Source organism: Hippocampus comes, unplaced genomic scaffold, assembly GCF_001891065.2.
Source record: "Hippocampus comes isolate QL1 unplaced genomic scaffold, H_comes_QL1_v1.1 scaffold83, whole genome shotgun sequence".
Classification (NCBI taxonomy): Eukaryota; Metazoa; Chordata; class Actinopteri; order Syngnathiformes; family Syngnathidae; genus Hippocampus; species Hippocampus comes.
The window spans coordinates 1,548,465-1,571,225 of record NW_017805281.1 but is presented as its reverse complement, the minus strand read 5'-3'; the positions used below and the strand labels follow the sequence as shown (position 1 = coordinate 1,571,225).

The following is a 22,761-nucleotide window of genomic DNA, read 5'->3' as shown; positions in this document are numbered from 1 at the left end:
CCCTCCTTTGATGTCATATGGCTGGTTGTCAAGGCGACAGCAGTACAGCTTGCCGATTGGCTGACGTGACGTTTGTGGAACAGGTGGCGCACCAAGCAGAACCTCGACTACTGTTTCCTCATGATGTACGCGCGCTCCAAAGGAACCTACTACGTGCAGGTATACACACACACACACACACACACACACACACACACACACACTCACCCACGGGTGCACGCTCACTTGCGTGTGTGTGTGTGGTGTGTGTGTGTGTGTGTGTGTGTGTGTGTGTGTGTGTGTGTGTGTGTGTGTGTGTGTGTTCGTGCGTGCGTGCGTGCGTGCATCAGCTGGAGGACGACATTGTAGCGCGGCCCACCTACTTGAGCACCATGAAGAACTTTGCCTTGCAGCAACCTTCCGAGGAATGGATGATCCTGGAATTCTCGCAGCTCGGCTTCATCGGTAAGTCTTGACCAAGAAATTGGCAGCAGTAATCATCAATCCACCACCTGCGTCAAAAATGAATGAAGCTCAACTGACGCGCAACCAGTTCAGGGTGTACCCTGCCGACGGCTAGAAGACTGCTGGGATAGGTTCCAGCACGCCCTCAATCCTCGTAAAGATAAGCGGCTCGGATAATGGATGGATGGATGTTGTTTATTTGGTACTGTTAATATGATAAAACAAACAACTTTACCACAATCAAGCAATATCACACAAGGGAGTGAAGCGGATTCAGTGCAATATCACACAAGGGAGTGAAGCGGATTCAGTAACTGGTTGGGGCTTTTTTTTTCCAAAGTAATAACAGATTTGTTTGTCAATGTCTTATTTTGATTAAACGCAAAAGATAATCAGCAAGCTCAGAAATCCCAATCATAACTGTTGAGAGGCTGAAATCGGAGGATTCGGACAATTTTAAGGTTAAACAATGGTTCTGAACTTTTATTCGATTGTTCAAATAGCTGTCCATTTATTTGACAATCGAGATTTGTCGATAGATCGATTAATTTTGACAATCTGATGTAGAGAGAGAGAGAGAAAGAGATGTGTGGGCATGTGTATTGATGATATACATAATGCATATCGAGATATGCAGATGTAATATATATTCATGTGGAACAACACCAGTGGGACACTGACTCTGTACATTTGCACGCGCGCAGGTAAGATGTTCAAGTCTTCCGACTTGTCTCTGATCGTGGAGTTCATGTTGATGTTCTACAAGGACAAACCCATCGACTGGCTACTGGACCACATCATGTGGGTGAAAGTCTGCAACCCGGAAAAGGACGCGGTCAGTCCCCCGATTATTCAAAACCTCCTCACCGTGACCTCATACATTTTCCCTTGTGCCAAAAAAGCTTTCCACGGATAGAGGAAACCTCTTCCATGTCATCTGGCAAAGACAACATGCCAAATGGGGTAGTTATATGAGGTCTATTTTTTTGGGAAGGAACGCAGACCTGCAGCCGTAATTAACACTTATAGCAAGTGAGCTAACGACCCAAATGGGTTGAAAGATTAATTTGTTCTCCTCTACTGTCTTAACTTGAATGTGTGAAGGGTCCGTTGAAAAGCTATTTCTGTATATGAAATAAATACCTGACATGGCTGAAATTCAGAAAGAGCTAAAATGAAGATCGGCTCGAGTGTCGCTGGGGTTTATGGCACACATGTTGTTTTGATGCGCAAACATCAAGCTAGCACATTGTAGCCTCTCCAAGGGTGTCTCGCAAAATGACTCAAAGACAAGCCAAGCAAACACTTTCTGTCTACCTGTGAGGAAAATGAATGCGTTCCACAAATCCGATGATGGAGTTTTCCGTCACAGCGTACGTCACAGAGGCTACTATGTCTGGCGATCGTCTCCGTACAACTTTGTATGACATCCGCTCCATTTGCCCTCCTATGCCGCGGGTTCTGCTGGATTCATTTGGATTTCCGTGAAGCAAATGTACAAAAGTTTTTTTAAAAATTAAACTTTTTGGTACATCTGGTGCTGCACCTGTAAACACAAATCGTTTGCTGTCATTTTCAGTTTGATTCAAGTAAGCCCTGGTACACACGTAAGGATTTTTCACATGCTTAAAGATTGGTTTTATTCACCACCGCTTCCTTCTTGTTCAGTCGGGTGCGTCGTTGTTTGGCTACATTGTGTTCACGTGAAATGGCTCGAGTATCGTTGGCTTTCACCACACACGTGAAGATTTTTGGTCCCAAATATTGAACACATTTCGTGTCTCAGATTTTTGGCGCTGAGTGACTCATTTGGACCAGATCATCAGTTCAAATCCACTATGAACAGACCTCATATAAAAGTATCATCTTGGAGAACAATCTTAGAAGACAAAAGATAGTCCGGTGTTTGATGTGCTTGATGGCAAAGGGGCAAAACTGGCAAGAAAGCACCCCGATTGTCTATGGATGTGTAGACCGGGCCTAAACTTTCTACTTGGAAGTCCACCACCGCCTATCTTTCATTGACATTATGAAAATGACTGTCCCTATTCTTCTTGTTCCACATCAACCATCACAACCATGCAAACAAAGCTTGTCATCTTGTGTTTCCCCAGAAACACTGCGACCGTCAAAAAGCCAACCTGAGGATTCGCTTCAAGCCGTCGCTCTTCCAGCACGTGGGAACGCACTCCTCGCTGGCCGGGAAGATACAGAAACTCAAGGTGACGAACGTCGCCATCAACAGAAACGTGAACGTCAACACCAACGTGCGGGTTTTGCCTTCAGGACAAGGACTTCGGGAAGCAGAGCCTCCACAAGGGTCACGCCAACCCGCTGGCCGAGGTCACCACCAGCCTCAAGACGTACCAGCACTTCACCCTGGAGAAGGCCTACCTCGGCGAGGACTTCTTCTGGGCCTTCACACCAGTGGCGGGCGACTTCATCCGGATACGCTTCTTCACGCCCGTGCGCATCGAGAGGTTGGTGCGCAGCCCCTTTTGGGGGGTGGGGAGGATGGGGGGCTTGCTTCGAGATGTTTATTTGTAACTTCCAATCGAAGTTGACTGGAAAACTGACACATAAAACAAAAGATAATTAAACGTTGGGCATTTAAACAACAGCCAAAGTACACTGGGAAAAAAAAGCTTTGACGTGACATAAGTTAAACATGTACAGTACATCAATTGCACATGATAAAAATGCTCTACAGTCGCATTATTTATGATGAAAAGGTGTGAGAATTTGTAAAAAAAAATATCTTTATATATGTCTCTTTATTTTTATGAAACTCGTGTCACAATGTCATCTCATACAACCACAAAAAAGATAATGTAGCTATACAGTTGTGGGATGACACTGTTGTGCATCTGTGTGCCAATGAGAATATTGAAGAAAAAAAAAATTGTTAATCACATTTTACAACTTTCACGGACAGAGGTTACTACAGTGGACAGCTAATCATGTTATCAGGCTGCAGGGTGCAAAAAAAAATAATAATAATAATAATTTTAAACTAAAAGGACTGCTTTTTCAGTGCATATGATTCCACCTAACCAAAGTATGCTATGGTAAAACCTCATAGACAGGCAAATGGCCATTAGCATAGACTTTAAATCTTCAAACAACGGCCACTGTCACACACACACACACACACACACACACACACACACACACACACACACACACACACACACACAGCACCAAAAAACATACAAATGGAGCTAACAGAAAAACTCACGTGCGCACTGTGGCTGTCAGGCGGACGCAATCCTCGCATCTCCAAAATCATAACTTCTCAGGAAATTCAAACCAAAGCCATCTTGCTCGGGTTACCAAACATCACATTGTTCACAGTTGATATGACACTTCGTATTTCTGTGCTCTAACATTAATCCGCCACCACTCCAGAATGAAATGGAATCCCTATTTCAATACGGTAAAAAAAATGGTGATACTTTCATTTTGGACATCTGTGTCATATGTTGATGTTGCTAAAACGTCATAAACATTCCAGGTATTTCTTCCGAAGCGGGAATATTGAGCATCCGGGAGACAAATTGGTCAACACGTCAGTAGAGGTTCTCCCGTTTGATGTGAGACTTTCAATTCATCTTGCAAACAGAATAAATGAGGAATCCAGAGTGTGACGTGGCCTTCTTTGGCTGTTTTCTAGAACATTCAGGCGGACAAAGAAGCTCTGACAGACGGGAAGGACAAAAGTCAGAAATACCATCGCACAGAGGATGGATTCATCCGAATTGGTCAGTCAACATCTCCTCCGCCTCCTCCTCTTCTTCTTCTGCATTTGATGCATTCGGAATCATTCACTCATTTCCTACTTTTGAATCACCACAAAGAGATTTTAAATTGACATTTTATGGAACTATCCAAGTCCCACGTATAAAAAGTAGCCTAAAAAGTGAAATACAACTAAACTGTTCTTCTTTTCCAATCACAACTTTGATGTCCCATGAGGATGTCGTTGACCAACATATGACATCATAAACAACATGATCCCAACGTTTGAATGCTTCATGGTTTTGAAAAATGATCCTTGCGGGACTCCTCCACTCACAAGTAGCATCACACGAAACCCACTATTGACCCCCTAAACCACCAAAAAGCATCAAAACCCACCGAAAACCATCAATATGCTCTCTTATTGAATCAGATGATTGCGTGTGTGCATGTGCGTCAAAAGCAATAAAACACACACATCCCAGCAGCAGCCATCAAGGTAATCCCATTAGTGCTCACATGCTTCCTGGAGCGGGAAGACGACCTCACACAGGGAAGCACGTGGATTATGATGAATGCTGACCCTAACCTCAGCCGCCCACACCCACCCACCGCCATTACCACCATCAACATCAGCCCATCCCCAGAACGGCTGAGCACTAATCACACATAAGCATCAGCTTTGCTTTAATGGACGAGCATGGAATACTCCACGTAAGGTCTCCTAATGACACACGCAAACATTATATACGGCACATACCTCAACTCAGCGGTGGGTGGTGTTTGATTCGACTGTCCATTCAGATTTCTCAATCACAACGGAATCTTCAGTTTCTTCACAATCTGGTCGTGCTGGTTAGCAGGGCACGAACCGAGTAGTCAACTTTATCACTCGGCCATGGCGATTGGAGATTGAGCTTGATTCAACATTTGCATGTTTTGGCAAGAACACGGCCCGCCTCGCAGGAATTAACACATGGTGGGTTTGCGCCATAGGGGTTCTTCAAGACTCTGACAATGTTTGACTAAAAAAACGAGACCCATAGCATGTTTGCTGCGATGTTTGCAAATAGCAGGAGGAGCGCTTGACATGTGCCGGGATAATTTCAGTGTGTGGGATAGTGTATTAAGAATTCAAGAGATGGCAAGGCCTATTCCACAATGCAAGCTTTCATTCACAACCGCAGCGCCTCCTGGCAATACTCGGCCATCATCAGCGTAAACATCCTGGAGCTGCTAAAGTCAGGCCTTCAAAATGAAAAGCATGCTGGCGCCACCTGGTTGAAAAATCCATCTTTTTTGATTTTTTTTTTTCATCTTGACTGGTTCTCGCTCACGCATTCAAAAACGGAAGACAATTGATATGGACTCATTCATTCATGCATTATTAGCGACCAGTCAAGGTCACGCTCCGAATGTCATTGCGGAGTAGTGAAGTCAACGACATCCTCTGATTGGTTGTTCAGAGAAAAACTGGACTCTCCTCTGAAATGTCACCCAATCGCCATTCTTTGTAGCCAGCTCATCCTTTCTTCTTTGGTTTCTTCTTTTTATCCTCCAAATGAGGTTTTCCTTTCCCGAATGTGGTTTTAAATAGTCCATCTTGGTCAACCGTGGTCCTTTGAAGCCCTCCAACACTCTTTTGTGATTAAAGCACTCCTATCCCACTGAGCGGCGAACAATTGTGAGTGTTTTCGAAGGCAGCGGTTGTTGCGTTCATTTCAGAGTTTGTCAGCGTTCGTTCATGGTCGCAAAAGTTCGCAAAGCGGTCGCCAGACGTTCGCCTGTACTCTTCTTGTCGCAGGGGAAATTTGAACATGTTCAAAAATTCCTTGCGGCAATCACGACAACAGCATTAGGCGAACGTTTTGGCGAACATTTGCGACCTTGCACGAACCCTGACGACCTCTCATGTGAGCGCGCATTTTTGTACCTTCGCCAACAGTCGCCATTGTTTCCCCCTCAGCAAGAGAAGGGTTAAAGGGCCATATAAACAAACTTGACTTGCAAAGCCAGCTGCACGCATGAATGCATTTCATCATCAGCATCTCTGGTGGCTAATCTTTGTACTTGATTGAAAAGTTTGATGTCTCTGTAATGTTCAAAGGTAAATATTGATTGTGAAGTGCTCCAGATGATTTTGTACACTCCCAATGGTTTGTATTATTACCTTGGAATGATAGTGAGGCGATAAAGAGGTGGATTGCGTTGGGCAAGTCCCCACTCACGGCCCAGGCATCAAGTGTAGCACAGCCCGCCGCTGTCCCTGCAGAAATCAATAGATATAGTGAGAAATCTCCCAAAAGGCTTTTAGTCCGCTCATATTCCAACGTAGCGTATCGAACCCATTGATCCTCTTCTCACTGTGTCGTCTTCTCTCAGGAATGTTCCAGAAAGGCATCGCAGAGGGGGAAGTGGATCCCACCTTTGGACCCTTGGAGGCCATTCGCCTCAGCGTCATCAGCGACTCTCCCGTTTGGATCATCCTCAGTGAGGTCGGACTGCTCATGCGTTGCTTCTTAGAATGCAAAGGACAGGAATCCAATGGGTTCATTCCTGGAAGTCAACATCTTCCTACCTGGAATCTAACATTTTGATCAATTCATTTCCGGAGTACAAATGCTCAAATTGAATGCATTGATTCCAGGGATGTTCCAGGAAGTGAATGTGTTGATTCCTGCAGATCTCTCCACACCCAGAATTGATCTTGTTACAACACCAGGGATTGAACTTGTTGGTCCCATGAATTTGACCCGTTATTTTTTTTATTTAATTAATTAAGTTAATTTGATTCCCTGGAATTTAACTCATTCATTTAAAGAGTTCATTCTGGAAATTGTTGTTCACATGTTGAATGCAACATTTAATTGCAATGAAAAAAAGTCCTTTGAATTGACTTCATTTGAACATATTACAAGAAGGGAAAATTATATTAGTTTACTATGTTTTGATCATGTATAACCTTTGTACATGATCTAATTATTCAAGGAATTTAATGTGATCATATGTGAAATTTAATGCTTTAAATCATATTCAATCTGTTCATACTATAAAAGAAATCCCTTTTAAGACCTAAATTAAATTCCTGGAATTGATAAGTCTCTTCCTGGAATTGAACACGTTAGATGCATTTAAAGTATACGCATGTGGAATTTACATTTTAATTCCTGAAATGTAAAGCATCAATTTCTAGAATTTAAGATTTTAAGTCTGCATGTGTTGATTTGAAAATTTTTAATCACGATTTCTTTCATCGTGTGATGATGATGATGATGATGATGATGATGACCATGAATGTGATTGTTTGTCCTGTGTGTTTTCTGTTGTCTCCATCAGATTTTCATCAAGAAAGTGGAGTGATGAGTGAGCGGGGTACTCTGGGTCTTGAGGTCTCTGTGTCTTGGGGCTCTCCTTCTTGCTCAGTCAAGCCTCCCAACTTCCACAGTGCCACAGCGCCACCCTCTGGTTGCGTCTGGCCCCTGCAGGTAGAAAAAGCTCAGTCAGATGACGCAAGGTCACGTGACAAGAAGTTGAAGTCATGTTGAACGTTCTGACACCCGAATGGCGGTTGGGGAAAGACCGACGTCGGATGATGATGGTAACGTTGATGACGGTGCCATTTTCGAGGTCTTATTCTCAGACCGAAGCCACCTGGATGTCACGCGTAGCCGATAGTCGCAATCCTTTGCTGAGACTGACACTGACAGAGGTGACATCCTGCGAAGACGTTCCTTGGCTTCCTCGTCCAAATGTTGGGGATGACTTCCTGTGTGCCTTCACAAGGCTGTACACTGGACAGTCAGACGCGCGGACTGACTGACATGCAATTCTCACTGGAAGAGCGACGGTCCACATGACATCAGATGACAACCTTCTCTGCTCCAGTCACGTGACAGACGAGAGATGTTCACATGACAGCAACAACACACATAGTTGGAAGGATGCCATGGTGATCCCCGCTCAGAATGAACTCTTTGCTGTACTTTGTTGGAAACTACTTTGTACTCCCAACTGTTACTTCAGAAGAATTACTCCGCTTTAGAGAGGTACTTTTCTGTACTTGACACTTTTCTACTTTTATGTCACGTCTAGTTTCTTGTCATATCAGTAGCTGATGAAAGGATAAATTATTAAAAGAATCATCAATAAATATGTTTGAATGTCATTGTCTTCTTGTTTCAATATAGTTTGATTTACAAACAACTAAGTCGTTTATTTCAATTTGTTTAAAACATTTCACTAGCATCATTACAATCATTTTTAATATTCACAGAAATACTATTCTGTAATATACCTTGACTTCAACTAAAGCAGGGGTGTCAAAACTCAATTTTGTCACGGCTCATCAAGTACAACGGATTATTCAAATATTGTTTAAATTACTGTAATGAGGGGTTTGGTAACAAGAAAATGCTGACAATATCTTTCTTGTTTATGAGATTTGAGAGTTAAAAATTTTGGTCGAGATTTTAGCAAGCAATTGCTAAAGAAATTGGCATGTTTGATTTGCTTACATGGGCCACATAAAATGGTGTGGTGGGCCAGATCTGGCCCCCGGGCCTTGAGTTTCACACCTGTGTACTAAAGGCACAACTACTTATACTGTACACGGATATCTCTGCACTGTGAGGTCGAGGCGCTCACCATTGGACCACCCTCCACTTATACAAACCCAATTACAATGAAGTTGGGACGTTGCGTTAAACATCAATAAAAAAAGAGGAGAATGATTTGCAAATCATGTACAACATATGTTTAGTTGAATATACTGCAAATACAAGATATTCAATGTTGAAACTTACGGAAGGGCCAATGAAGAAATAAAAGTAGAAACCGATACTTTCTTTTGAGCAAATAATAGTTAACTTTGAATTAACGCTTTCTGTTATTAACATTGCAATTTGTTTGTATGTATTCTTTTTTTTTTTACATATGCACAAACATGAATAAAACAATTATTTCTGGCCTGAAACATACTTAAATAAAACATTAATATATTTTTTTTTAAAACGAAACGTTGTAACGGACGCTTCCGACAACCCGCTGCAACGACCAATCAAGCCTCGACATCCATTGCCAGCTTGACCAATCAGTGCCGTCCACGAGTTGCAGCTCCCCGTCAAACCAATCGGCCGGTGACAGTTGACAGAAAACGTCACGGTGTCCTTCTCGTCGACGAATCAGAAGCAGGCAGGGGCGTTCCAGACAACTCTCCAATATTCCCACGTGATTCTCGACGGCAGTTCCAGAGCAGGCGGCTGAGGTGAGTTGATTTGTCCAAATAAATGGCGGATGACTGCTACACGCGCTCAACGGGTCGAGTCTTTTAAAGCGTTGGTTTACGCTCTGCTTGTGTACACTACATGTGTGTTTCGTGTTGTTGGGAGAAAGTCGAGGTTTGGGCGTTCGATCGAGAAGCTAAGTGAGGTTAACCGAACTGGCCCGCTAATGCTCGTGTGCTACGTTATCAGAACATGTCGCTCGTTAGCCAGCTAACTGCTCACTACTGGACGATATAACTTCCCGACGTTCACTCGAGTTAGGATAACGAATTCAGCCTTGGCTGGCACGGCAGATAAGTGACAATAAGGCAAGGCCCGGCTAAGATCAGAGCTAGCCCTTTTAGTGTCGGGGCTACTGCATTGCGTTTTTCAACTATTAATTTTTACTGTGTATTTATCAATCTACATCCTTTTTGTCCACGATTTTTCATGTTTTTAAGAATAGCCCCTTGCCATGCGAGGGGGTCCTTTCAACACATAATTAGGGATGCAACGATAACGGGAATATTGAAGTTGCCAGGATATCCTCGTCGTCATGTTACATATTAAAAGCGGCACATCTCTGTCAAAAAAAAAAACGTTACTTTAAACCTGCCTCATCCGAACACAGTATTGTGAACTGCGAAGACCCGGATACATTGCTCTGCTGAGCCAATAGGGAAGCATGACAATAAAATGACTGGGCATGTCTATTTTGTTGGTCACTGTTATGGACAAAAACACATTATTTTGCTTTTGTTTCCAATATCATATTTTAATTTCATAAAATTAAATTTAACATATCTGTGATTTCCACTTAAAAATGCATTTATTATGACTTAACACATAAATATTAAATTTCCATTGTGACTGGTTGAATATATGTTTGTGGACCAGCAGACCCCGGTCATTTTGTTTTTCAGACAAACAAAACACTTTGTCACACACAAGTTCCAAACATTTACAGGTGTGTAAAGGCCTGTTCCTCATCCACATGCTAGGAGGCAGTGTTGCTGTCACCATTGAATAGAAACAAGTCATCTCCTAAAAGCCCCTACATGAGCTTCTATTTAGTGTTGATTTAGCACAAGTCCGGAAACAAGATATGACTGTCATTTGTTTGCCTCAACCTTGCTTTGTCTTGACATTGAAGACCTGCTGTTGCTGCAGGGGTATAGAAGAAAAAACAGCAGCAGGTCTTCCATTTTGAATAAAGGAGGAAATTAAAACCGTTTTTTCGATTCACTGATTCATCTACAAAATAGTTGAAAGATTAATCGATGATCAAAATAATTGGTAGTTGCAACCCTTATTTCCCCATATGGTCAGTTTAGCCAAACAAAACTGCACAACCATAAATACAGTTCTCACATTTAGCCATTTCTTGTTTTCCCTCCAACAGCGATACAACTGGGATTCCTTATAACGTTAACGTTAGCAGTTTTTGCTTTCTTTGGCACCATACTGACTTAATTGTTAATTTAGAGGCACCAAAAAAAAAAAAAAAGCACAATTAAGCCAAAGTTTTTGAACTCAGGCCAAATTTCTTGGAAAATGTCTGTTTGGACACGAGGTTGCAAGCTAGTTTGGGATGAGAAGTGAACTTGGTACTGCCCCTTTGAGAAAGTGATCTGTGGCACTATTGACTGTTAGAATCTGTGAGAGGGTTGCTAGGAGACCAGAGACTGGTCCACATGTTTGGATCCAGTCTGTCCGGTGGATCTGGTTCAGCCTGGTCAGCGTGCACGTTGATTCCAGGAAACTTGAATATAAGGGGGCTGGGGGTATTCATACTGATATATGTATTCTTTGTGGTTTTAATACTTCTAGGCTTTTGTCTGATCAACATGGTTGTATTTCTTGAAATGTGTTTTTCTCTCAATCATTAAAAGGTTATGGGTGATTTCAATTTCTGGTAAATGGGCGCAGTTGTCTCGGTAAACTATTTGGAATTTTCTCATCACGGATGAGAATGGAAGATGCAATACGGCAGTACACTGTAACCTAATTTAGCGGTGTGCCTATGTAGCGGCCATGTTGGTCAGGCGGAGCATTCCTACTCACAGTGCTGTATCCACGTTGAGAATCAAATCAAAACTCGTCCTCAACTGATTTTCATGGCATTTATGTTTTTGTCCAATGCTATGATGTTTCAAAGCACATTCTAATATTTCAGAATGTTTGTGGGAAGGGGGTGATGGGGGGACCCCCAATACATTCTTGTTCCTTTTTAGGTCAAGGTAACCTTTTATTGTCAAATATGCCCTATATACAACATACAGCACAGATGAAATATCTTTCCTCTCAATCCTCAGTGCAAACATGCCGTGTATTAAAACACACACAGCTAAAGATAAGGCAGCAAACTACACTGTATAAAAAGATATAAATATATAACTCAAAACAACATAACAACGGCACTTGTGACTACAGTGGGTTAAACTGGGGTAGTGCATTGTGCAATACGCTGTAGTTCCTCCAGTTGCATCACAGATGACCTAAAGCTACGACGCATGTTTGTCTATTTGGAGAAATAAAGCTTCAACAAACAAACCATGATGTTAATTATCAAATGAACCTGAAAGGCATTATGTTTTGGCCCCCACCCACCTTTCTACAAAACACACCCACACAATATAATAAGCGCTCATGTGTGCCAGATGGCTGCCAAGCTAACAGCTACGTTCCTATTGCCAATCCCACTAATCCCATTAGCCTGATTAGCGTCTGTGGGCTAACAAGCAAATCTTAAACCCGCGCCGCCACATTTTATTGGCAAATTGTCCTGGAGTTCATGCGACTTTTGTTTCCATGGTTCAGTCAACTTCCCATCATGCATTAGTATGTCATGTGACCACGAGGGCAATCCCCTTAGGCCTTTTGTGAATGTGTTCACATCTTTGTGTATGTGTGTCTGCTTCAACGTGTGCACGCGTGTCCCATGGTGTGAAGATGTCATTTGGGTGACTTGTGTGCCCTGTGGGTGCTTGGTTGCCATGGCGCACATCCATCGCCACAGTAACATGAAACGATTTTGCGCGTGTGTCATAAACAAAGCCTGTGATCTCTTTATTCCTTTCGCATGTCGAGTGCAGACGATGGATCGTACGGCGTGGTTGTGCGTTGTCTTGGCGACAGGCGTCCTCTGCCTGAGCTTGGCGCCGGCGTGTGGAGCCCACGACCATGACGAAGACGTCCTGGACGATGACCTGGACCTGGACCTGGAGGGAGGCGACGAGGAGCTGGAGCACGACCACGATGCCCCGGCGCCTCCCAAAACACCGCCTACTCCCACTGTAAGTTGATGGTCGATTTGCCGCTAGTTGTTGGTGACGTAATGTGTAACAGTGTCGTGGTGGTGGCGGCGCAGGTGACCTACAAAGCTCCGGAGCCAATGGGAGAACACTACTTTGCTGAATCTTTTGACCGCGGAACGTTGGACAGGTGAGCGGCAACTTTGCTATACAGACTCACGATATACAGTGATGCCTTGAGATCACCTTTCCCCATTGAAATGAGTGGAAGTGGTCATTATCGATCCCAGCCTCACCGTTAAGAACAACAAAATGTCATGTCTAAGGCCTGATCTTTACTGAATTGTTTTTTGCTTAAGAAAAGAAAAGAAAAAACCTTTATTAGTCTCGCAATGGAGAAATTCACAATTCACAGCAGCAAAGTTATGAAAGGAAGAAGTAGAACAACAAAATATAGGAGCTGCTGGAAAGGCAGCCACTTTTGAAGCAATGAATTGATTTTTGTTCAACATTTTCAACACATTTCAATGTAATCATTACTTTATTCCATTTTTATTTTTCCTTCATTCAAGCTCAGTGTGCATAATGTTGCAGGAGTTTATAATTAGAGGTGCTATGATCGACAACTAATTGATAATTATTTTTGTCAATAATAATCAGTTAAAGGTTTAGATACCTTTTTTCCGCAGCTTCTCAACAGGACATATTTCCGTGGTCCTCCTTGAAGGCAGACTGATCGTTTATTCTGTTTTTAGTTCTAACACAGCATCCCAACGTCATTGGAATTGGGTTTGTAAATATGGAAAATATTTACCTCGCCACTTGTCCTTTTCAACTCGCTTTGGCAATGAGGCAAATGGGTAGCGCACACCTTGGTGTTCTTGGCAGAGCGTGACATATATACATGCCTGTCCTTGTTATGTTGTCTGTCTACATGTGTTGCTCCCTTGTTTGTGTTCAAATATCTAAAAGGTTACAACAATGACACCAGTGCTAGTCATTAACCCATCTGTCGTATTTTGCATTGTTTCTTTGCATTGAGCTTAGTGTGCTTGCTTTTAATGGAATAAAAAACACACTTTGAACTACGATAACACTTACTCTGCGAATTCTGTACTTATTGATGATGCATTTGAGTGTATGCTTCAAATTGTCCAACTTGAAGCCGTTGTGAGAGTGCTGCCAGTACAGTTTTTTTTGTATGAGCCCATTCATTGTGTGCGGTCACAGTGCTGATCTCTAATCTAAAATGTTCGACTGGTGGTGGTGCATCATGAATAATTCTCGCTTCCCTCCCCTATCAATCCCAGTGGAGGGGGCATCGGGGGGTGAAAACATCTGCTCGCCACTGAATGTTTGGATTCTAAAATGTGAAACCATGTTTTTGGCACGATCTCTAACGGCTGTCAATCAATCGCCTTCCAGCTGGGTGCTATCCAGTGCCAAGAAGGACGACACCGATGAGGACATCGCCAAGTACGATGGTGGGTGTGCTGCACGCACATGATTATGGTGATCATAACGACGAATGATGGTGACGATCTTGTCCAGGCAAGTGGGAGGTGGAGGAGATGAAGGACAGCAAGCTACCCGGCGATAAGGGTCTGGTCCTTAAGTCGCGAGCCAAACATCACGCCATCTCCGCCCTGCTCCTGCGACCATTCACTTTTGACACCATGCCGCTCATTGTTCAGTAAGAAAGCATGAACCCGCGCATGCGCGCACACACTTGAAACATCCTTGAGTGACATACGGGATTGTGATTGTGATTGTGTGTGTGTGTGTGTGTGTGTGTGTGTGTGTGTGTGTGTGTGTGTGTGTGTTTGTGTTTGTTTGTTTGTTTGTTTGTTTGTTTGTTTGTTCAGGTACGAAGTGAACTTCCAGGCCGGCATCGACTGCGGCGGTGCTTACGTCAAGTTGCTCACTCAGGCGCCTGAACTGGACCTGGTCAGTCTCAGCACCCTTGAACCTACTACATTATACGTTACATATTAGGGCAGGGATCTTCACTGAAAATTAGCTTACAAGGAATTTCTCAACACAAAAGGCATCAGCTTCAAAACGTTTCAATTTACAAAGCCGATTCGCCAAACGATATCAAAATGACACGATTTCCTTTTCATAACAGTTGAGGTGTTGCAAATGCTCGTCATGCGTCATCGTAAACTTTCTGTTGACTAAAAGTCTTTTAGTCTTATTCTTATTTCAATCAAAATACTGTACGACGATTTTAGTCTCGTTTTAGTTGATGAAAACTGATGACATTTTTGTCTAGTTTTTTCTCAAAGATATAACTGATGACATTTTAGCAGAGGGGTGAGTCAAAGAAAATTCTCTTTTCAGGAATGCAATTTCATTTCGTCCTATCAGTATAGGACAAGGCCCTAATGGTAAAGATGAAAGCAACATCGTCCTTTAGCCAAAACTGTTTGTGTCTTATAGACTCAAGAATACTTCCATTTCAGACATGGCTGATGGACTGATTTGAATTATGTTCGACAACATTTTTATTTTACCAAGCATGTTAGAAGTAAACACACATTGATTTCAAGAAAATTGCATCACAATGCCACAAACAGTCATGCACACACACACGCACGCAAATGTGATGAAAACTGAAATCTGTCTCAACCATAAGAAAAGCTGTTTTGATCCTATTAAATGACAACACATGAACTTGGAATACATGGATTCCCTGAAAAACACAAATTCAAAGTGCTTGTTAATCACACATGTAAACACTGAAAACCATTCACGTTGAAATGCCAAGAACAGTAATTACTTCAAGAGCCAGTAAAGTGAAACAAGCACACCAGGCTTCTCAAAGAATACAAATATACTCGTCTGACCATTCATTCTGTTCAAACTGTTTTCCAAGTGAACGCTCAAAAACTTTTTTTTTTTTTTTTTTTATTCTTTTTTAGGTCTTTTGAAAATAGAAACTCACATACGCAAAAAATTGAAAAACGATGTAGCGACAACAGTTAAATGACACGATTTCCTTTTCATAACAGTTGAGGTGTTGCAAATGCTCGTCATGCGTCATCGTAAACTTTCTGTTGACTAAAAGTCTTTTAGTCTTATTCTTATTTCAATCAAAATACTGTACGACGATTTTAGTCTCGTTTTAGTTGATGAAAACTGATGACATTTTTGTCTAGTTTTTTCTCAAAGATATAACTGATGACATTTTAGCAGAGGGGTGAGTCAAAGAAAATTCTCTTTTCAGGAATGCAATTTCATTTCGTCCTATCAGTATAGGACAAGGCCCTAATGGTAAAGATGAAAGCAACATCGTCCTTTAGCCAAAACTGTTTGTGTCTTATAGACTCAAGAATACTTCCATTTCAGACATGGCTGATGGACTGATTTGAATTATGTTCGACAACATTTTTATTTTACCAAGCATGTTAGAAGTAAACACACATTGATTTCAAGAAAATTGCATCACAATGCCACAAACAGTCATGCACACACACACGCACGCAAATGTGATGAAAACTGAAATCTGTCTCAACCATAAGAAAAGCTGTTTTGATCCTATTAAATGACAACACATGAACTTGGAATACATGGATTCCCTGAAAAACACAAATTCAAAGTGCTTGTTAATCACACATGTAAACACTGAAAACCATTCACGTTGAAATGCCAAGAACAGTAATTACTTCAAGAGCCAGTAAAGTGAAACAAGCACACCAGGCTTCTCAAAGAATACAAATATACTCGTCTGACCATTCATTCTGTTCAAACTGTTTTCCAAGTGAACGCTCAAAAACTTTTTTTTTTTTTTTTTTTAATTCTTTTTAAGGTCTTTCGAAATTAGAAGCTCACATACGCAAAACATTGAAAAACGATGTAGCGACAACAGTTTCTCCCCAGCTCTGGAAGTTTTTTGCCACTTGACCTCTGCAACTCTGTTTCTCTTACCACTTTGAAATCCAAAGTCAAAACTCACCCATTTAGGATCGCCTACTTACTGAAACCACACTGCATTGTATTTTTTTTAAAATTTCTTCTGTATAGTTGTTTTATTGGTTTAATGTCCATGGGGGTCTCAAAAGGTGCTTCAAAATAAAATGTATATTATTTTTGCTGCTATTATTTTACTATTACAAGTCCTGGTTGTGCTTAATGATATACATGTTTGAAATGTGTATGTGCGCGCAGTCCCAGTTTGTGGACAAGACGTCGTACACCATCATGTTTGGACCAGACAAGTGCGGTGAGGACTACAAACTGCACTTCATCTTCAGACACAAGAATCCCAAGACGGGCCAATACGAGGAGAAACATGCCAAGAAGCCCGATGCTGACCTGCGCACATACTACACCGACAAGAAGACACACCTTTACACTCTTGGTCAGTTACACACACACACAAATATGTCCACATGCTTGACTTGTTTGCATCCACCCTCCTAGTGCTGAACCCCGATAACACGTTTGAGATCCTGGTGGACCAAACGGTGGTGAACAGCGGCAACCTGCTGACTGACATGACCCCCCCAGTCAACCCTCCCGCTGAGATCGAGGACCCTGACGACCAAAAGCCCGAAGATTGGGACGAGAGGCCCAAGATACAGGACCCAGATGCCACCAAACCTGAAGACTGGTCAGTAAAAAAAATGACAGCACCTCCTAAATCAGATGTGCGTGATTACAGAATAAACATGTATTTATTTATTTTGTATTTTGCGGCCGTTGCAAGTTTTAGCCATGCTTCACCAAAGTTTTCTATTTCGGGATGTACAATTAATTAAACAGATGTTTAATTCATTCATGGCCCAGCTCAAACTGACACAATTTTGTTGGCATGCGCGCAGGGACGAGGACGCTCCCGCTCAGATTCTCGACGAGGATGCCGTCAAACCCGACGGCTGGTTGGACGATGAGCCTGAGTACATCGGAGACCCAGATGCGGTCAAGCCCGAGGACTGGTGCGTTGTCGCAGCGACTGGTCAGGTTTAAATAGCTATCATGTCTCCACGTGTGGCCTGTGCGTGTATGTGTCTGTCAGGGATGAGGACATGGACGGCGAGTGGGAGGCGCCTCAGATCCCCAACCCGGCCTGCGAGGCGGCGCCTGGCTGCGGCATCTGGAAGCGCCCCACTATCGAAAACCCCGACTACAAGGGCAAGTGGAAGGCGCCCATGATCGACAACCCCAACTACCAGGTGACCTGTCAAACTGCAGATGTTCTTCTGGCATATTTATGACAAAGAACTACATAGGAGTTGGGGAGCTTCATCTAGATAAAAGTGGCACTTTGTCACCATTTTATGGCATCTTTGCCATCAAGAAACTATGTTGGAGTTGAGTTTTAGGTAGATTAAAAAAAAGTACTTGGCTGTCATCTCACTTCCAAAGATGTTGGAGATGAGCTTTCATGAGACAAAAATAGTACTTTCTGCCATCTTGTGGGGTCTCACTTCCAAAGAGCTTTGTTGAGGTCGGCTTTGCTGCCATCTTGGTGCCAAGGAACTATGTTGGCGTTGAGGAGTTTCACTTAGTCATATATTTTGCGTGAGCATGTCTTTATAAAGTTAAGACAACATAACTGTTCTTCCTAAAAAATAATAATAAAAAGACTCTTCTGAGGGACAGTCATACACGCATTCCCCATTTACAATCGCTACAGATGGAATTTTTTAGGGGGGAAAGGGGGCTGTATCCATTATTTTCCCCTCGGAGGCCCGATTGTGATGTGGCTGTGTGTGTGTCCTGTAGGGCGTGTGGAAGCCACGCAAGATTGCCAACCCAGACTTCTTCGAAGACCAGCACCCATTCCGGATGAGCGCCATCAGCGCCGTGGGACTGGAGCTGTGGTCCATGACGTCCGACATCTTCTTCGACAACTTCCTGGTCACTGACGACCGCAATGTGGCGGAGCGCTGGGCCAACGACGGCTGGGGCCTCAAGAAGGCGGCTGAGGGCGCTGCTGAGGTACCGAATCCACCGCTTTTATGCAAAATAGAAGGTGTATAAATCATTTAGGCATAAATACTACTTTTCTATGAAAAAATATTCTTACCATTATCTTGACTTTTCTCTTTTAAATGTGTGTGTGTGTGGGGGGGGGGTTGTAAATATGTCACTTTCTGAACAAGCTGTTTTAGAAAATGTGACCTTTGTGAAAAAACACGAACGCTTTGAGAAAATAATTGTTTTGTCAAATAGAAGTCTTTAGTTTACACCTTTTTTGGAAATAAACATTTTAAGTGTACATTTTTTTCCACAAAATATCGACTTACTTGAAATCATTTCATCCTCATAACTTGATTTGTACGACTCTATTTTCAGATAGTTAACTTTTGAGGGGGGAATATTGTGTTTTCTCTAATTATAGTCTTTACCGGAACTGGTTATAACATAACTTTTTGGGGTTTTGTTGAAGTAACCTTTTAAACTTTTTTTTTTTTTCCAAGACTAACTTATATGGCTTTTTCAGACAGGTAAAACTTTAATTTCAAGATTTCTTTTTTGTAGATGTATGACATTTTTCTCAAATGACTTCTTTGGAAGTATGACTTTTTTTAAATGTCTTATTCAGGACCATACTACTTTTTTTTTTCACTCAAATGACCTATCGGGTAATTTTTCAACACTTTCGGAAATACACAATTGTTTTTTCAAAAATGACTTTCGAAAACGTATGACTTTTCTCAAGTGACCTCTTTGGACATACTTGAATTTAATCTCAAATGACTTTTTTTTCTGAATGTGTAGAACTTTCTTGGAAATATTCAGCTTTTTCAAAATTATAAATGCCCTTTTCCAGAAATATCACAATCCAACTATTTTTCGGAAACACTTTTTTTTTTTTTTTTGTCCTTCAATTTTACTTATTTTCCAAAATGTATGTCACATGGAGAGTTTTGTGGCCCCCTCCTTAAACGCGTTTTGCAATGTTTTGGGGCAGCCAGGTCTGGCGGCTCAGATGATGAATGCGGCAGAGGAGCGTCCTTGGCTTTGGGTCGTCTATGTGCTGACCGTGGCTTTGCCACTCATACTCATCGTCGTCTTTTGCTGCACCGGAAAGGTAACCGCATATGAAGACACGCACAGCATATGAAGACACGCACACAAAAAATTGTCGTCGTCTTTTGCTGCACCGGAAAGGTAACCGCATCTGAAGACACACACGCACACAAAAAAATTCAAAGTTCAATTGAGAATGAGTATCGGAGTGTTTTTTTGTTTTTGGTTTTTTTTTGTTTGCAATTGTTTAATAAAACACTTGCTCCAGTTCCCTGAGATTAACGTGCAAAAAAAAAAAAAGCTCCACAAACTTAGAAAGTTGCTCTACAAATGATGTTATTGATTCACCAAACTGCACTGCTCTACAAAGAAAATATTTTGAGTCTAAAATAGGACTGTTTTAAAAAAATGTACCACATATGCCATGTTTTTTGCTAGGTTTTTTGTAAATAAAATTTGCCTTTTTTTTCTATAATACATACTTTCTGTCTAAAATACACTATTTCCAAAGAAACTAGAATTTTGTGAAATTGACTACTTTTTGTTGCACAAGTGTGACCATTTTTTTTCCAAAAATGTATAACTTTTTCTCAAGTAGGATGATATTGTACTTCCAGCAAAACAGCTCACGTTTGCGTCATACATGATGTCACAATTGACGCTCCTCTTCTTGAGAGCGAAAAGATGGCAATGACTGTTATTTGCGTGCAGAAGAAGAGCGAGGCCCCGGCCGCCGCGGACTACAAGAAAACAGACGAGCCTCAGCCTGACGTGAAGGGGGCCGAAGAGGAGATCAAAGAGGAGACCAAAGAGGCGGACAAGAGCAGCCCAGGTCTCTGATAGCACCGAGCAAACTTTTCCTTGACCTTTCTTCCTTCGTGCTGGCGTGACCCAAGGCGTTGTGTGCTTATGTGCAGACGGTGAGTGTGACGGCGAAGGTGTGCAGGAGGAGGCCAACGATGAAACTCCTGCCGACGAAGATGATGTGGAAGGCGACCAGGAGGTAGAGGAGAAGGAGGCGTCAGCTGAGGAGGTGACAAGAAAAACACCCTTCTGTTAATCTAGTGGACACTGAACAATGGAACCCGCAAAGAATATCTGTTTCAAATTCGTGATTTTCTTTTTTTTTTTTCCCCCAAGATGTTTCACTTGGGCCTTATCATGGCATATAGTCAATAATCAGCCAGCCCTGTTAACTTTTCTTTTGAGAGGACTTTGCCATCAGGACTTGGATGTGACTTGTTTCCTTTGTTTCAGAAGCTGGAGGATGACATACTGCGGAGATCTCCCAGGAACAGGAAGGTCAGAAAGGACTGATCAGTCTCAACCTGGAGTCCACCCCCCTCCCTGTGCCCTTCCCTCATCTTTGGCCGCTCTGCCTTCACTCGGAAGCGGGCGGAAAAAGAATGAAAGCGAAAAGCGCAGATGATTCCAGCGCCGGCAGGACTGACTTAGATGTAAGGTTTTTTTTGTTTGTTTTTGTTATTTTAAAGAGATTATACAAGTCCATTGCATCTTCCTGCATCATTCCGAAACAAAATATGAGAGCGAACTCCAACCCAATGCACTGGCGGATGGCCAATCAGACGACACCGAGAGGATGTCACACACTTGCTAATCAGCCTCATTTGCGTTGAAACGGTGAATCAAAACCAACAGTCTGTGGAATGTAATTTGGTAGTTTAGCCACTGGCAACCATTTCTTATGATTGGCATGTATTTGACATGAGAAAAAAAAAACTACTTGCAAAAGGTACTTCCACAGTTTAATTGTTCCTCCTGCCAAGCAGTGAAAGAGCATGTCATTGTTGTTCCTGACACTAAAGGTCACTGGCATAGATGGGTGAACAAAACATATTATGTAGAGTAACTCACCGTTTTCATGATTTCGCTCGTTTAATTTTCATTTCACCACAATTGAGGAAATTGAAACGATAGGTCGCCATCTCCTTCTCCTTTACATTGATGACATCACTTCTTGTCACATAATTGAGGAAATTGAAACGATAGGTCGCCATCTCCTCCTTTACATTGATGACATCACTTCTTGTCACACGTAAATCCATCATGAGATTGCAACGAAATCTGAGGGTTGATGGATAACATTTCTATTTTCTGGTTTGAATTTTTTGTTTTGTTTTAATTATTTGATCGAATCCTTCAACGTAGCTCTGCACTGAACAGGAAGTGGCTGAGTGTGGCATATCATGTTTTGAGGCGTCGCTCTGTCCGTGCATCTATTTCATTAGCTATTTAGCTTAGCCCGAGCCATGGAACTTGAGTCGGGTCCCCCCCCACCCCCCTTTTTTAATTTTATTTTGTGTTTGTATTCGGCTACTTATTCCCTATACGTAGTGGAAATTTTACGAACTATTTAGGTTTGCAAAATAAGCATCCCGATATAGTGAATAGGTAGTGGGGAATGATTTTGAACACATTCGCTACATTTGCATTCATTCACTCATTCCTGACTACCTAATCTTGATATCATGATTATATAAGGGACCGTGGTAGTTCCGAAAGTCTTTTGGTCCATGGCGTCATTGTCGCCATCATGGTGATATCTCCTGCTAACACACTGTATGTCAGGTCCACTCGCTAAATGCTGCTTGGTTTTTTTTTTTTTGGATTTTTTTTAGTTTTAGCTTTTTGTGTTGAAACTAAAGCGTTGGCCCAGCCTCTTCCTGGGCTGTACATGCAGCGTGGCGAGCGAGATGCCGCCAGAAAGGTCCAACTTTGACTAGAAATACTGTGACAGACGCTGATGTGTGTTTTGATGAATAAAAAGGCCAAATGGAACTGTTGCATTTCTTCTTCTTTAGCTGCTCTAGATTGATGTGGAGATGTTTTAAAGGCAACACTGTGCACTTGTATTAATCGCCAACACATGAGCTGTGTTAATTTCTGGATGAAAAATCTTAATTGTTTAAAAAAAAAAAGTCACCCCCCCAAAAATCAGTGTAATCTAATGTCAGTAATCTTTAAACATTTCAATTTTTTCTTGGTCAAATTAAGTAAATACAATCCATGCATTAAAAAAATGATTATTTTTCAACCAATCAAAGCTAATCTGGAATAGTTTT

At 42.0% G+C, this 22,761-nt stretch overlaps 2 protein-coding genes across 3 annotated transcripts in view; both read left to right on the top strand.

Annotated features, from left to right (window-relative positions):
- Positions 1-8,347, top strand: part of mgat4b (alpha-1,3-mannosyl-glycoprotein 4-beta-N-acetylglucosaminyltransferase B) — a 20,318-nt gene extending 11,971 nt beyond the window's left edge. Inside the window, exons 7-15 of the mRNA XM_019871384.1 lie at positions 84-159; positions 330-444; positions 1,149-1,279; positions 2,559-2,666; positions 2,731-2,924; positions 3,959-4,037; positions 4,118-4,205; positions 6,565-6,677; positions 7,519-8,347. Of these exons, the coding sequence (XP_019726943.1) occupies positions 84-159; positions 330-444; positions 1,149-1,279; positions 2,559-2,666; positions 2,731-2,924; positions 3,959-4,037; positions 4,118-4,205; positions 6,565-6,677; positions 7,519-7,542 (928 nt within the window). The 3' untranslated portion in view covers positions 7,543-8,347. The remainder of the gene's footprint in view (positions 1-83; positions 160-329; positions 445-1,148; positions 1,280-2,558; positions 2,667-2,730; positions 2,925-3,958; positions 4,038-4,117; positions 4,206-6,564; positions 6,678-7,518) is intronic.
- Positions 8,348-9,356: 1,009 nt separating this feature from the next.
- On the top strand, positions 9,357-22,478 carry canx (calnexin). Of its 2 annotated transcripts, none has more exons than XM_019871197.1 (15): positions 9,357-9,445; positions 12,539-12,739; positions 12,814-12,887; positions 14,123-14,181; positions 14,249-14,390; positions 14,563-14,644; positions 16,868-17,060; positions 17,123-17,312; positions 17,524-17,637; positions 17,718-17,874; positions 18,428-18,643; positions 19,620-19,739; positions 20,390-20,510; positions 20,596-20,711; positions 20,939-22,478. In XM_019871197.1, the coding sequence occupies exons 2-15, from the start codon at positions 12,542-12,544 to the stop codon at positions 20,993-20,995; spliced, it is 1,839 nt and encodes a 612-aa protein (XP_019726756.1). In that variant the 5' UTR covers positions 9,357-9,445; positions 12,539-12,541; the 3' UTR covers positions 20,996-22,478. The 2 variants fall into 2 exon arrangements, with proteins under 2 accessions (XP_019726756.1, XP_019726755.1); XM_019871196.1 differs by having other exon boundaries at positions 20,936-22,478.
- Positions 22,479-22,761: the final 283 nt, after the last annotated feature.

Coding starts and splice junctions, on each gene's coding strand:
- canx (XM_019871196.1), top strand. CDS start 12,542: ATGGATCGTACGGCGTGGTTGTGCGTTGTCTTGGCGACAGGCGTCCTC. Junction 14,645..16,867: donor AGGCGCCTGAACTGGACCTG/GTCAGTCTCAGC, acceptor ATGTGCGCGCAG/TCCCAGTTTGTGGACAAGAC. Junction 19,740..20,389: donor TCTTTTGCTGCACCGGAAAG/GTAACCGCATAT, acceptor ATTTGCGTGCAG/AAGAAGAGCGAGGCCCCGGC.